Source organism: Ranitomeya variabilis, chromosome 2, assembly GCF_051348905.1.
Source record: "Ranitomeya variabilis isolate aRanVar5 chromosome 2, aRanVar5.hap1, whole genome shotgun sequence".
NCBI lineage: Eukaryota > Metazoa > Chordata > Amphibia > Anura > Dendrobatidae > Ranitomeya > Ranitomeya variabilis.
Window position 1 is genome coordinate 454,683,302 of NC_135233.1, and position 13,173 is coordinate 454,696,474.

The window sequence follows — 13,173 nt, forward strand, 5'->3', positions numbered from 1 at the left end:
TTTTACCCATACTTGCCGATTTTCCCCTGACTGCCCTATATACTTCCAGAAAAAAAGGTAGAATTTCGAACTCCAGAGACAGAATCTCTCCCTGGTCACAGCAATATCTCTGGGAACCTAAAGATTCTGGAAGGTTGGGCCTGGTAGAGGAGGACCAAGGAAAAGAACGAGCATGGGGATGGCGCCATCCTAACATTCTCAGCAGTGCGCTCCTCGTGCTGCTCAGCTATGGAGCTCATGAGTGTCAATTATGAAGAGTTTGGAAAGTTATTGGGTAAAACGTTAAACCAATCGTAGGTCCAAACATGGAAGTATTGTAAATCTTTTCATAGTCTTACAGGTTCCACTGCCGGTTTTGACTTGCAAATACTGATGCAAAATACTGACCAGAAAACTGCCGTGTGTAACAGGAGCCACCAGGTACCACTCCTGGGCAGTCTCTGGAACGGCAGCTATAGACCCAAAGGATCAGAATCACAGACACAGGCACGGAGTCACTGGCAAGACAGGATTTGGACTTTGTTCAGACAACACGGGTTCTGGATCATCAGACAGAACAGATACTGACATGGAGTCACAGGCAGGGCTAGATTCGGATACTAGAACAGGCTCCGACATTACAGACTCTGCAAAGCTAACCAGAGGAGGATCAAGTACTGTTGGAACGGTGTCAGGTTCAGGAGTCAGATACCACTGATGCTGCTTCAGACACGGGTACCACAGGGAATGGTGTCAGGGTTCAGGTGCAGCCCTGGCCACACGAGGACTAGGGGTTTCAGGGTTTAGGCCCTGGCCACACGAGGACCATGGGATTCAGTTTTGGGCACTGGCCACACGAGGACCGGGGGAGGTTCAGGCCATGGCCAAACGAGGACCAGGAAGGGGTTCAGGCCCTGGCCACACGAGGACCAGGGGGGGTTTTCAGGCCTTGGCCACACAAGGACCAGGGGGGGGGTCAGGTTCTAGCAGAATAACTTCAGGATCAAGGGACCTTAAAACTAGCTGGCAATGGCTACTCAGCTAACACTAAGGAGGACGTTGTACAGGCACCTCCCTATAGGGAAGTGTGCCTTAAATACTAGATGCCTACACGCTATTGAGCACACGTCAGGATTTGGTCAGGCTTTTTCATCAGGTTTTGTAGCCAAAACCAGGAGTGGGTGATAAATGCAGAAGTGGTGCATATGTTTCTATTATACTTTTCCTCTAATTGTTCCACTCCTGGTTTTGGCTACAAATCCTGAGGAAAAATCCTGACAAAATCCTGACGTGTGCACATAGCCTAAGAGACGGAAAGTGGGCACATGCACTAGGCATGCCGTCGGAAAACCTGTGCGCAGAGAGCAGGACCGCGCCGCACACCGCAACATTGACCTCATGACACCGGCTCCATTGAAGCGACCAGGCAACCCACTACCACCAATGTACTAAATGCGTTTATTTGTTTACTTGGAGCCGTTTTGGCAATTTACAGGATACCAATCCATCGTTATCTCTACTTATACTTGTGAATATTGAGAAAGACCCGGGCTCGGGCTGAAACGTTAAGGAAATTGCTTGAAATAATTTTTTTTGCCTTTCCTTCACTGTATTGTTATTTACCACGGTAGTGAACCGTTGTGCAGAAGAATAAAACTGTATACCTTGCAATATCTCTCATGAGTGCGGCTGTGAACCATATACTCTGAGATAACGGGTCCTGATCCCAGTCCAGCCAGCACCATCATTTACCATTGAGTGCGCACCTTATAGGATTTCTTATTGTGAACAGGACCTGTCAGCCGGGGACCGTGGCCGGACAGGGAGACGCTGGCAAGCAACTGCGCCAGTGAGTATGTTGGTGTTCCTGCTGCAACAGAAAGGGGGGAACATGCAGGGACGCCACCGGCATTAGTGTTACACTATGCAATTCATTAAAGAAGACGCATCACCAGGGCAAAAGTGGGCAGTTTGGGATTTTATTTTTCTTCCCCACGGCTCCCTGAGTTTTCATTTTTTCATAAATCCGTCATACGGATCCAGAGATACTGTCCTTGTTACGGTCTGTACCAAAGGGGTGTGCCTCTAATTTAGGCTGCGGCTTCAGTTGCTGCTGTAGCTGGTGCCTATGGGCCTACCGCACTAAATAAAAAGTGGCCATATCTCTAGAACCATATGGCGAATTAAAAAAATAAATAAATCACTTCAATAATGAGGGGCATGGTGGAAATAAATTAACTGCAAAAACTGGATGACGTAGAAGAAGTGAGGGGTCCCTATTAGAAAACATTTATTGTCAAACGCAATAAATTTCCAAAAGTGCATGCTGCTTTGGATATCACACGCTAAAAACCCCGTGGTCGTAGCCTTTTACCTTCCTGGTAGCCCATGGATGCCTCCTGCTTTTATGATAGGTCACACATGCTCACTAGGTATCTGCCATTTTGCTATAGTAAAAAGAAATACGGAAACAGATGGGTTAACCCGCGCGGCTGTCGAAAGATGGTGAGAAGACAGGAATCCAAGTAATGAGGTTTTTGCCAACGCGTTTCAAAGTTTGACACGTCTTCATCATGATCGGTGGAGGGTCTCGCTGCTCTCTGGCCGTGGATAATTCCTTATTAATGATGAGCGAATATACTAGTTACTCGAGATTTCTCGAGCATGCTCGGGGGTCCTCCGAGTATTTTTTAGTGCTCGGAGATTTCGTTTTCTTCTCCGCAGCTGAATCATTTACATCTGTTAGCCAGCATAAGTACATGTGGGGTACCCTAGCAACCCCCACATGTACTCAAGGCTGGCTATCAGTTGTAAATCATTCAGCTGCGGCAAGAAAAACTAAATATCCGAGCACTAAAAAATACTCGGAGGACCCCGAGCGTGCTCGAGAAGTCTCGAGTAACGAGTATATGCGCTCATCACTAGTCCTTGTCCTCAGTGATTCCAGGCTCGGCTTACCATTAGTCAGGCTGGCGAGACGTCACCAGCACCACGCCGTGCCGGGGACCCGCCAGGGGAAATTTGTGCAACTCCTGTCCATAGCCAGTGTGCCCTGACCCGGACTGGATTGCAAGAAGAGATCATCTCATCTCTAGTTAGCAGTAGCACAACCCATTTAAGTACAAAAAAAAATGCTATAAAATGATAAAAAAAATAAATAAAAAAAAATACAAAACTCATTACTATACACCCTAATTTACAACAAAAAAGAAAAAAAGGACACTCACAGTATCTATGATTACCCAGAAGTAAATAAGAAGCAACGACGGCCAAACGGTTAGCAGAGAATCTGTTTATTCAGCCAACGTGATCTAATAAATAAGCTTCTTGGTCAGATGGAGGAGCAGCTAAGCCTTCCATAGGATAACAGGAGCAAAAAAACCCAAAACCAAACAACACTAAAAAGAATAATAATAGTAAGACACCGTCTATATATGGTGCAAACCCGACAGAGAAACCATTGAATGATTCTGTGAAACAATCGGGAAGAACGCGGGCAAGAAGTCTTTCCCTGAAATAGCCGGCCCACATCTTCAATGTCGGAGGTCTCGGAGTGACTTCAGACTCTGGGCGCACGTGCCGATCAGGGCGCAGAGTTGGGAGCTGTGCTCCACAGAACTGGTTTCTTTCAGCCGGCGGGTGGCCCAGTTCATCTTCTCTAGAAGTGCGCTCTCTGCCGAAGCTATGGGGTCGGGAACGTGACCGGCGCCGACGTCATCTACAGGGCCGGAAACCGGGATGGTCACAGGCGGGACGGCCGATGGGGCATCGAGAATAGGGTTGTCCTGCAGAGAAATCCGATGTTCTCGTACCTGAGACAGGGCAGCTTGAGGATTGAGGACTTAAGAAACAAAATATATAGTCAATATTAGGCAAAGAGCGCGAAAGGGAGCACGTTCGCTCATCACTACACCTCATGTAACAAGCTACACAGTGTTCCAAATTATTATGCAAATGATATTTTTCTCGGATTTTCCTAAATGGTCGGTGCAAATGACAGTCAGTCTAATAAGTCATCACCCGTTAGATTATACATCGAATTTTATTGAAGAAACCTCCCAATGATAACAGTGTAATCTCCAAAATGAATAAAAACGCAAAATGCACTGTTCCAAATTATTAGGCACAGTAGAATTTTGTAGACATTTGATATGTTTTAAAGAACTGAAAATGCTCATTTGTGGAATTTGCAGCATTAGGAGGTCACATTTACTGAACAAAAAAGCTATTTAACTCCAAAACATCCAAACAGGCCAATTTACATGTTAACATAGGAACCCTTCTTTGATATCACCTTCACAATTCTTGCATCCATTGAACGTGTGAGTTTTTGGAGAGTTTCTGCTTGTATTTCTTTGCCTCCCAGAGCTGCTCTTTTGATGTGAACTGCCTCCCACCCTCATAGATCTTTTGCTTGATGATACTCCAAAGGTTCTTTATAGGGTTGAGGTCAGGGGAGGATGGTGGCCATACCATGAGTTTCTCTCCTTTTATGCCCATAGCAGCTAATGGCTCAGAGGTTTTCTTTGCAGCATGAGATGGGGCATTGTCAGCATGAAGATGATTTTGCTCCTGAAGGCACATTTCTGCTTTTTATACCATGGAGGAAAGTTGTCAGTCAGAAACTCTATATACTTCGCAGAGGTAATTTTCACACCTTCAGGAACCTTAAAGGGCCCTACCAGCTGTTTCCCCATGATTCCGGCCCAAAACTTGACTCCTCCACCTCCTTGCTGACGCCGCAGCCTTGTTGGGACATGGTGGCCATCCACCAACCATCCACTACTCCATCCATCTGGACCATCCAGGGTGGCTCAACACTTATCAGTAAACAAGACTGTTTGAAAATTAGTCTTCATGTATGTGTGGGCCCACTGCAACCATTTCTGCTTGTGATCACTGTTTAGGGGTGGCCGAATAGTAGGTTTATAAACCAAAGCAAGCATTTGAAGGATCCTACACCTTGAGGTTCGAGGGACTCCAGAGGCACCAGCAGCTTCAAATATCTGTTTGCTGCTTTGTAATGGTATTTTGGCAGCTGCTCTCTTAAATCCAATGAATTTGTCTGCCAGAAACCTTCCTCATTATGCCTTTATCTGCATGAACTGTCTGTGCTGTTTCAGTCACAAATCTCTTCACAGTATGATGACCACTCTTAGTTTTCGTGAAATATCTAATGTTTTCATACCTTGTCCCAGGCATTGCACTATTTAACGCTTTTCGGCAGCAGAGAGATCCTTTTTATTTCCCATATTGCTTGAAACCTGTGGCCTGCTTAATAATGTGGAATATCATTTTTAAGTAGTTTTCCTTTAATTAGAATGACCTGGAAAACTATTTACCACATGCGTTTAAGATTGATTTCAGTGATCCATTGAGCCCTGAGACACAATACCATCCAGGAGTTTATTTGAAAAACAAAACAATTAAATCTTTATGACACTTAAATCCAATTTGCATAATAATTTGGAACACGGTGTAAACGCGAGCTTGTATGCATGAGCTACATATTCGCTTATGAGACTACAGAAATAACTAAACATGAAGTCAAAGCAAAACTACAAAAAAAACAACAAAACAAAACTGGGATTAAAGGGAATGTCAGCACAAAATGACTGTTCAAACCAAGCAGTTACTTGATGCACCCTTGGCTGAGTGGTCCCACGCCCCTTCCCAGGTACTTTTTGTCCATCTACCTCTGCCCTCCAGAGCTGAAGTAGGTGGAGGGTACACCGAACTGCTCAGACACACATGGGGTGTGCCTGTGCATGGTTTGAACAGTCATTTGGTGATGAAAGACTACCATTAAAGGGAATTTGTTAGCAGGATTTCACACTCCAAATGATTTATGTAGCTATTTCAAAGAGAAATCCAGCAATATCTTAGCATGGCTGATCCGTTACTCCGAAATTAGAGTTTAAATTGGCATGCAAATGAGGCTGAAGAGCTATTTGTAGATCTGAAGCCTCTGTCCCTCCAGCTCTATTCCCCGCCCAGCGCCGCCTCTTCCTGCTTGACTGAAGTCACACAGCACAGAGGCTGTCAGTCAAGCAGGAGGTGGCGAATAGAGCTGGTGTGACGGAGGATACAGATTTACACATAGCTCTTTAGCCTCATTTGCATATCAATTTAGACGCTGATTTCTCAGTAATGGAAGAACGGGCCGGCCATGTAAGGGTATTGCTGGACTTGTCGTTGAAAGAGCTACCTGCACTGCGCCACTCCATCCATTCTGATACTTCAACTTCCAACGCATCCTGGTAGTTGACTGACTTTAGCAGAGTTTTACAAGAGCCGGAGTGTCGAGGGCTGCCGATTCCTGAACAGTTGTGCTGGATAGACTTTTTTTTGTCGATTTTTTCAAGTCTGGAAGTGTATGGGGAACTGATGGCGTCTGTCAAACACACACATCTGGAGCTTTTTCTGGCGGATACGTTGAGTGAAGAACTTAAACCGCAGTGTGAACATAGCCTTAGACACTGCGCTTTATAAATAACTCTAATTTCACATTTTACTCAGCCGCTGCAGTTATGAAATTCACTCTTGCCAGGAAAGTATAAGACCAGGACTCTGCAAAAAATGAGCGAATATATACTTCTACATTGGGAATACCTGGGTTGTCTTTTTCCGTATCGGAGTCAAGTTCCTGACATGAGATGCAGAGTAATTTTTTCTGACGGTCCTGTAATAATATCGTCTATAGAGAAGGAAAAAAAATAAATAAAATCAATCAAAGTAATTGGGCAAGAGAAGGGTACGATGGTTGACCCCGGCGCGGACTCACCCCGCATGTATCGCAGCTCTCCCCGAGCATTCGGTATCCCTTCAGTAAGTAATCGCCCATCATCCTGCTAATCTTATCCTGGCGATCGCGGCGCGCTCTCAAGATTTTCATATCGGACTCGGATGGGGGAGACCACGTGTCATCATCTGCTGCCCAAAATGGATAAAGGAGAGAAAAAAAAATTGCATTGGATTAAAAAAAAAAAAAAAAAAAAGCAGCAAAATAATAGTATAAAAAAAATAAACAATTAAATGCCATCGCCCCATCCTTTTGTTCTCTCTCGAGATGGAACAGTGGCAGTGGATTATTCCCCTCTCTCCAATTGAAAACACATGCACTCAACTAAACCAAGCATACACGGTGTGGTTATATTTGGGGATGTTATTTTTCACTTACATGCATGCTTTTTGGTCCAAAAATAATTTTTGAAATTGGGTCCCATTAAAAAGGTTGTACCGTATGATTTCTATAACCAATGTGCTGCACTGTCTATTGCTGGCTGCAGAATGAGTCAGCCGAGAATCTGTCAGTGAGCTCGCACTGACGGCAAGTTTGTCACTTTTTAAATAAAAAAAAAATCTGATCTCTCATCTCAAAGTTACGCTCTCCTTTTTAAGTGGTCAAAATGGTTAGGAAATCAGAACGAGCTCACTGATAGATCCTCAGTTAGCTCGTTCTGCAGCCAGGATGTGAAACGAAACAGAAGAGGCTGTAAAAGCCAAACCGTGCAAAATTTTTAATGAAACTCAATTGCAAACTTGATCTTTAGCCCCAAATTGTTCTTTTAAAGGGGTTATCCAATGACATGCAGAGGTGCCGATTATATTGGTCATTATTATGATCCGTACACTTAAAAGAAACACGTCCACAATCAGCAGGTGTTGTGCACATGCACCATTCTAACAAACAGGACAACCTGTCGACCGTGCCAGTGTGTGGGGTCGTAACGTCATCCCCTCAATTTCGATGCAGAAGGGAGCAACTCTGGCGGTCAATAAATAACCCCTTAAAGTAAATGACCCCCAAAAAGGTGTCCTTATTCATTCATAGAATCCAACTTCACCCAGGCTGGACGTAACATTGCAACACATGGCACCGCTCACCCTGTAACGCCATGCTGAGAGCGACGAGCCAATGCCGGTAATCTGGAACGTCACCAGAGCTTTAGATCTAAAGGGAACAAAAGCAAAAAGATACTTATCAAATAAATGACTGCACCTGAAAAACTCTCCACCGGCAGAGAAACGTAGCAAGTGGTGATAATACCTGCATGGCCGGACATGTACAGCGGATGGGCTCACTTGTGAGATGCTGCGGGCTTAGGAGCTGAACCTGCTATATACGGAGCAGGTGACACCTGTTGTACACAGCAGACACCCAGGAGTATCTGCTGTAACAGTGTAATGACACTGTCAATCATAACACAGGCATTTAAAAGGTTAGGGACAGGGGATGGGTAATTTCCCAGACCCATCAGGCCCCTGCAACAAGATGCAGGCTGCGGAAGGAGTGTTGTCATTGAAGAGGGGGCCTACAGGAGATTTCGGTGTCTGCCATGTTAGTGCACAGATAATTATGGCTCAGTGGTTAGCACTGTATGGTGGCTCAGTGGTTAGCACTGCAGCCTTGCATTACTGGGTTCCTGGATTGAAATCCCACCAAGGACAACATCTGCATAGAGTTTGTATGTTCTCCCCGTGTTTGCGTGGGTTTTCTCCAGGTTCTCCGGTTTCCTCCCACATTCCAAAGACATACTGATAGGGAATGTAGATTGTGAGCCCCAATGGGGACAGAGATGATGATGTCTAAAGCGCTGTGGAATTAATGGTGCTATATAAGTGAGTACAAGTGATCACAAGCTCAATTCCCGTAAAAAAAAAGAAAAAAACTTGTTTCCCCCCCACAAAAAAAATTTTAAGGGGAAAAAAAAAGAAAAAAAAAAAAAGTAATTCAGGCCTTCCTGTCTCATAGAGGGAAGGGTGACATGCTGACAGAGGGAGAGATCTCCATCTGTCAGGGAGGAGGGGTTGATGTACTGACAGAGGGAGAGATATTCATCTGTCAAGGAGGAGGGGTGATGTGCTGACAGGGAGAGATCATCTGTCTACTCTACCCCCTCCAATGATGCTGTTACTATTTATAGCGACATATAAGAGGTTACACTTCTAGGGTCTGTGGGAACGCTGCTCCTGGCTCTGTGTGTCAGTCGGACCCCTGCAGCTGATCGCGCCAGTACAGAAGTGTGATCAGCATGATGTACTTATCCGTCATGGTGCGCAAAACGACCTGTGCGTCTTATGGTGCCAAGTGGCTAAATCTGCTCCTTTCTCCAGTAATGAAAAAATATATATATTATATCTATTTGGTAGGTAACCGTCCACATTGAGAATATCCACATATGTATCCCCCATGGTGAAAGTCACATAGAAAAGCTATGCTTCCTAGAACAGGAGAAAAAAAGAATGGCCGAGTCAGGAAGGGGTTAATGGGGGCCACCCTGTGCCCCTCAGTAATGCCATGTGCCCCTCAGTGATGTCATGTGCCCGCCCTGCGCCCCTCAGTGATGCTATGTGCCCACCCTGCGCCCCTCAGTGATGCTATGTGCCCACCCTGCGCCCCTCAGTGATGCTATGTGCCCACCCTGCGCCCCTCAGTGATGCTATGTGCCCACCCTGCGCCCCTCAGTGATGCTATGTGCCCGCCGTACGCCCCTCAGTGATGCAGTGCCCTCCCTGTGCCCCTCAGTGATGCCATGTGCCCACCCTGTGCCCTCAGTGATGCCATGTGCCCGCCCTGCGCACCTCAGTGATGCTATGTGCCCACCCTGCGCCCCTCAGTGATGCTATGTGCCCACCCTGCGCCCCTCAGTGATGCTATGTGCCCGCCGTACGCCCCTCAGTGATGCAGTGCCCTCCCTGTGCCCCTCAGTGATGCCATGTGCCCACCCTGTGCCCTCAGTGATGCCATGTGCCCGCCCTGCGCACCTCAGTGATGCTATGTGCCCACCCTGCGCCCCTCAGTGATGCTATGTGCCCACCCTGCGCCCCTCAGTGATGCTATGTGCCCACCCTGCGCCCCTCAGTGATGCTATGTGCCCGCCGTACGCCCCTCAGTGATGCAGTGCCCTCCCTGTGCCCCTCAGTGATGCCATGTGCCCACCCTGTGCCCTCAGTGATGCCATGTGCCCGCCCTGTGCCCCTCAGTGATGCTATGTGCCCGCCGTACGCCCCTCAGTGATGCAGTGCCCTCCCTGTGCCCTCAGTGATGCCATGTGCCCACCCTGTGCCCCTCAGTGATGCCATGTGCCCGCCCTGTGCCCCTCAGTGATGCCATGTGCCCACCCTGCGCCCCTCAGTGATGCCATGTGCCCTTACTGACACTGTGCCTTGGACCCGCCACTACACTGACATGTGCTGGATTATTTCCCATGAACCCCGTCATGTCGTGTCCTGGGGAAAAGTCAGCGAGCACAGCCGCCATCCCAGCACAGCACAGGGCCGCGCAGCTCCCGGCCCCGAGCCCTCACCTCGTCACCAGGCACACACGAGGTAACGTGCGCGGAAATACAACCTCCTGCGATACAGGACCTTAATGACGTCATGCCCATGTGACAAATAACATGCGTATGTCCTAAGGTACTAAAGGACCTTTCATGATGTCATGACCATGTGACCAATCACGTGTGCGTACTATGGGGCTAAAGGACGTTGGATGATGACATTACCATGTGATCAGTCACGTGTGTGGGAGGAGTCAGGCTCCAGGCTTTCGCTGCAGGAACTGTGGGTTTGTTGCGTTGTGTCTGGCCCCGCCCTCACACGGCTGCTTGCTTTAACCCCATCATGACTGGGACTATTTTTTCTTTTTTTTTTCTTCCCCTTCTAAAATCCATTGCTTTTTCGCATGATTTTTTTTGGCGTGTGGAACTGAGGTTTTTATTTCCGCTTCGTCCCCAGGTGATTTTCAATATTTTTTTTCTGTTTTTTTTCTGACCTTGTTTTCATAGACATCACTTTTTTTGTCACTTTTCTGTCCCCATAGCTGGATGAGAGTTGATATTTGCCATATGTGCCGTACATTCTCTACATGACCATTTTATCCGAATCCCTATTTATTTGATGCCATATTCTAAACTATTTTGTAATATACTTGCTTTAAACATCCCCTATTCTTCCCTGACTACAGCATCTAACCACTAGTCTATTTTTTATTTTTTATTTTTTTTACTTCCTGACAATTTGTTTGAGAACCCCAGTGCATTCTGGGATACACAAAGGAAACCTAAGCAGAGCAGGGGGCACTGCCACAGCCCCATCATCTGTGCTGCTCTTTCGGGGCACTGTCACTGTGCATTGTGCACAGTGACAGTGCCCTCTCTCTTGTCAACTCAGATCTGCAGTAACAAGCTGGCAGCACAGCAGTGTTTCCATCCCTGACATGCAGGATATCAGCACCACCGCCGCAGGTGATGTCACTGGTCTCTGCCAGGTATTGCAACGAATCGTCATAAGACAGGAAATAAAAATAAAATATAGACTAGCAGTTAGTGTAGTTTGGGAACGGAGAATTTTTAAATTATATAATTACCTTAAATTGTCATCCACTTCCATCTGGACGTCCTCGAATCCCACAATCCACCGCGCCGCACCAAAAGTATGCCGACCGCCATATTGGAATACCCAAGTGATGGGTATTCCAATATGTAAAGGCACAGATGATTGGCCTCGGGGAGACCAAAACATCCAACACCGCGGAGATACCATCACGTGTTTCTCAACGCAGAGATCCAGAACACTGCCCCCATCCCTTATGGGAAATATGCAAATGCATATCGGATAGCTATCTGTGCCTTTACAGCCTTTTACTAGGCACTGCACCTAATAGCCAGATTCCTACTCCACACTGATGAGGGGCAAACACCCCAAAACAGCTGTTTGTGGATGGATACCATGCTTGGCATAGGTGGTTTTCCTGTATTGGATGTTTTCCTTTATTGGATGCTGCCCTTCCCGTGGTTGTTCCTTCCCGGGGAAAGGTCTGGCTATTCACTGCTTGCGTTGAGAAACACGTGATGGTGTCTCCGCAGCTATCCTACATGCATTTGCATATTTCCCATAAGGGATGGGGGGCAGTGTTCTGGATCACTGCGTTGAGAAACACGTGATGGTGTCTCCGCGGTGTTGGATGTTTTGGTCTCCCCGAGGCCAATCATCTGTTCCTTCACAGCCTTTTACTAGGCACTGCTCCTAATAGCCAGATTCCTACTCCACACTGATGAGGGGCAAACACCCCGAAACAGCTGTCTGTGGATGGATACCATGCTTGGCATAGGTGGTTTTCCTGTATTGGATGTTTTCCTTTATTGGATGCTGCCCTTCCCGTGGTTGTTCCTTCCTGGGGAAAGGTCTGGCTATTCACTGCTTGCGTTGAGAAACACGTGATGGTGTCTCCGCAGCTATCCTACATGCATTTGCATATTTCCCATAAGGGATGGGGGCAGTGTTCTGGATCACTGCGTTGAGAAACACGTGATGGTGTCTCCGCGGTGTTGGATGTTTTCGTCTCCCCGAGGCCAATCATCTGTGCCTTTACAGCCTTTTACTAGGCACTGCTCCTAATAGCCAGATTCCTACTCCACACTGATGAGGGGCAAACACCCCGAAACAGCTGTCTGTGGATGGATACCATGCTTGGCATAGGTGGTTTTCCTGTATTGGATGTTTTCCTTTATTGGATGCTGCCCTTCCCGTGGTTGTTCCTTCCCGGGGAAAGGTCTGGCTATTCACTGCTTGCGTTGAGAAACACGTGATGGTGTCTCCGCAGCTATCCGACGGGTATTCCAATATGGCACCTGCTGATGGTACCAGGGCCTTGCGCAGTACCACCAGAGGGTCATTGCCGGATCCCCCGCTGCTGGGACTCCTAGCAAGAACCCCACGCCAGAAGGACCCCTCCCCACTGCTGGGATCCAGGCCGCCGCTGGGATCCCGACCGCGTGTGGTGGATAGGTGGGTGACCACCTGGGGACGAGAGATTCTCAGTGCTGTAATGCCTGCCCTCATCGGGACGTCACCACCCTCCTGATGCGATAGCATTGGGCCTCCATCTAGTGTTATAAAATAGCTTAGATTATGGCATCACATAGGGATTAAGATAACATTTAGTTTCACCTTCAGACCAAACCTTTAATGACATCGTCCCCCTGTGCACCTGAAGTGTCAGCATTTTGGAAACGATCAATGGATTTGTAGTTAAGAGCACTTGTAGATTGTGAGCCCTCACGGGCAGGGTCCTCTCTCCTCCTGTACCAGCTATGACTTGTATAAAGATTATTGTACTTGTTTTTATTATGTATACCCCTCCTTACATGTAAAGCGCCACGGAATAAATGGCGCTATAACAATAATAAT

General features: G+C 47.0%; 1 protein-coding gene across 2 annotated transcripts; it reads right to left on the minus strand.

The window, feature by feature from the left end:
- Positions 1 to 3,253: 3,253 nt before the first annotated feature.
- Positions 3,254 to 10,426, minus strand: ZNRD2 (zinc ribbon domain containing 2). Of its 2 annotated transcripts, none has more exons than XM_077287340.1 (5): positions 10,290 to 10,426; positions 7,867 to 7,933; positions 6,764 to 6,909; positions 6,592 to 6,676; positions 3,254 to 3,820 (listed from the first exon to the last, which is right to left on the minus strand). In XM_077287340.1, the coding sequence occupies exons 2-5, from the start codon at positions 7,877 to 7,879 to the stop codon at positions 3,513 to 3,515; spliced, it is 552 nt and encodes a 183-aa protein (XP_077143455.1). In that variant the 5' UTR covers positions 7,880 to 7,933; positions 10,290 to 10,426; the 3' UTR covers positions 3,254 to 3,512. The 2 variants fall into 2 exon arrangements, with proteins under 2 accessions (XP_077143455.1, XP_077143456.1); XM_077287341.1 differs by lacking the exon at positions 10,290 to 10,426 and adding an exon at positions 8,030 to 9,061.
- Between the last annotated feature and the right edge of the window lie 2,747 nt (positions 10,427 to 13,173).

Coding starts and splice junctions, on each gene's coding strand:
- ZNRD2 (XM_077287340.1), bottom strand. Junction 6,677..6,763: donor AGAGCTGCGATACATGCGGG/GTGAGTCCGCGC, acceptor CCTTCTCTATAG/ACGATATTATTACAGGACCG. Junction 3,821..6,591: donor TACGGAAAAAGACAACCCAG/GTATTCCCAATG, acceptor TTGTTTCTTAAG/TCCTCAATCCTCAAGCTGCC.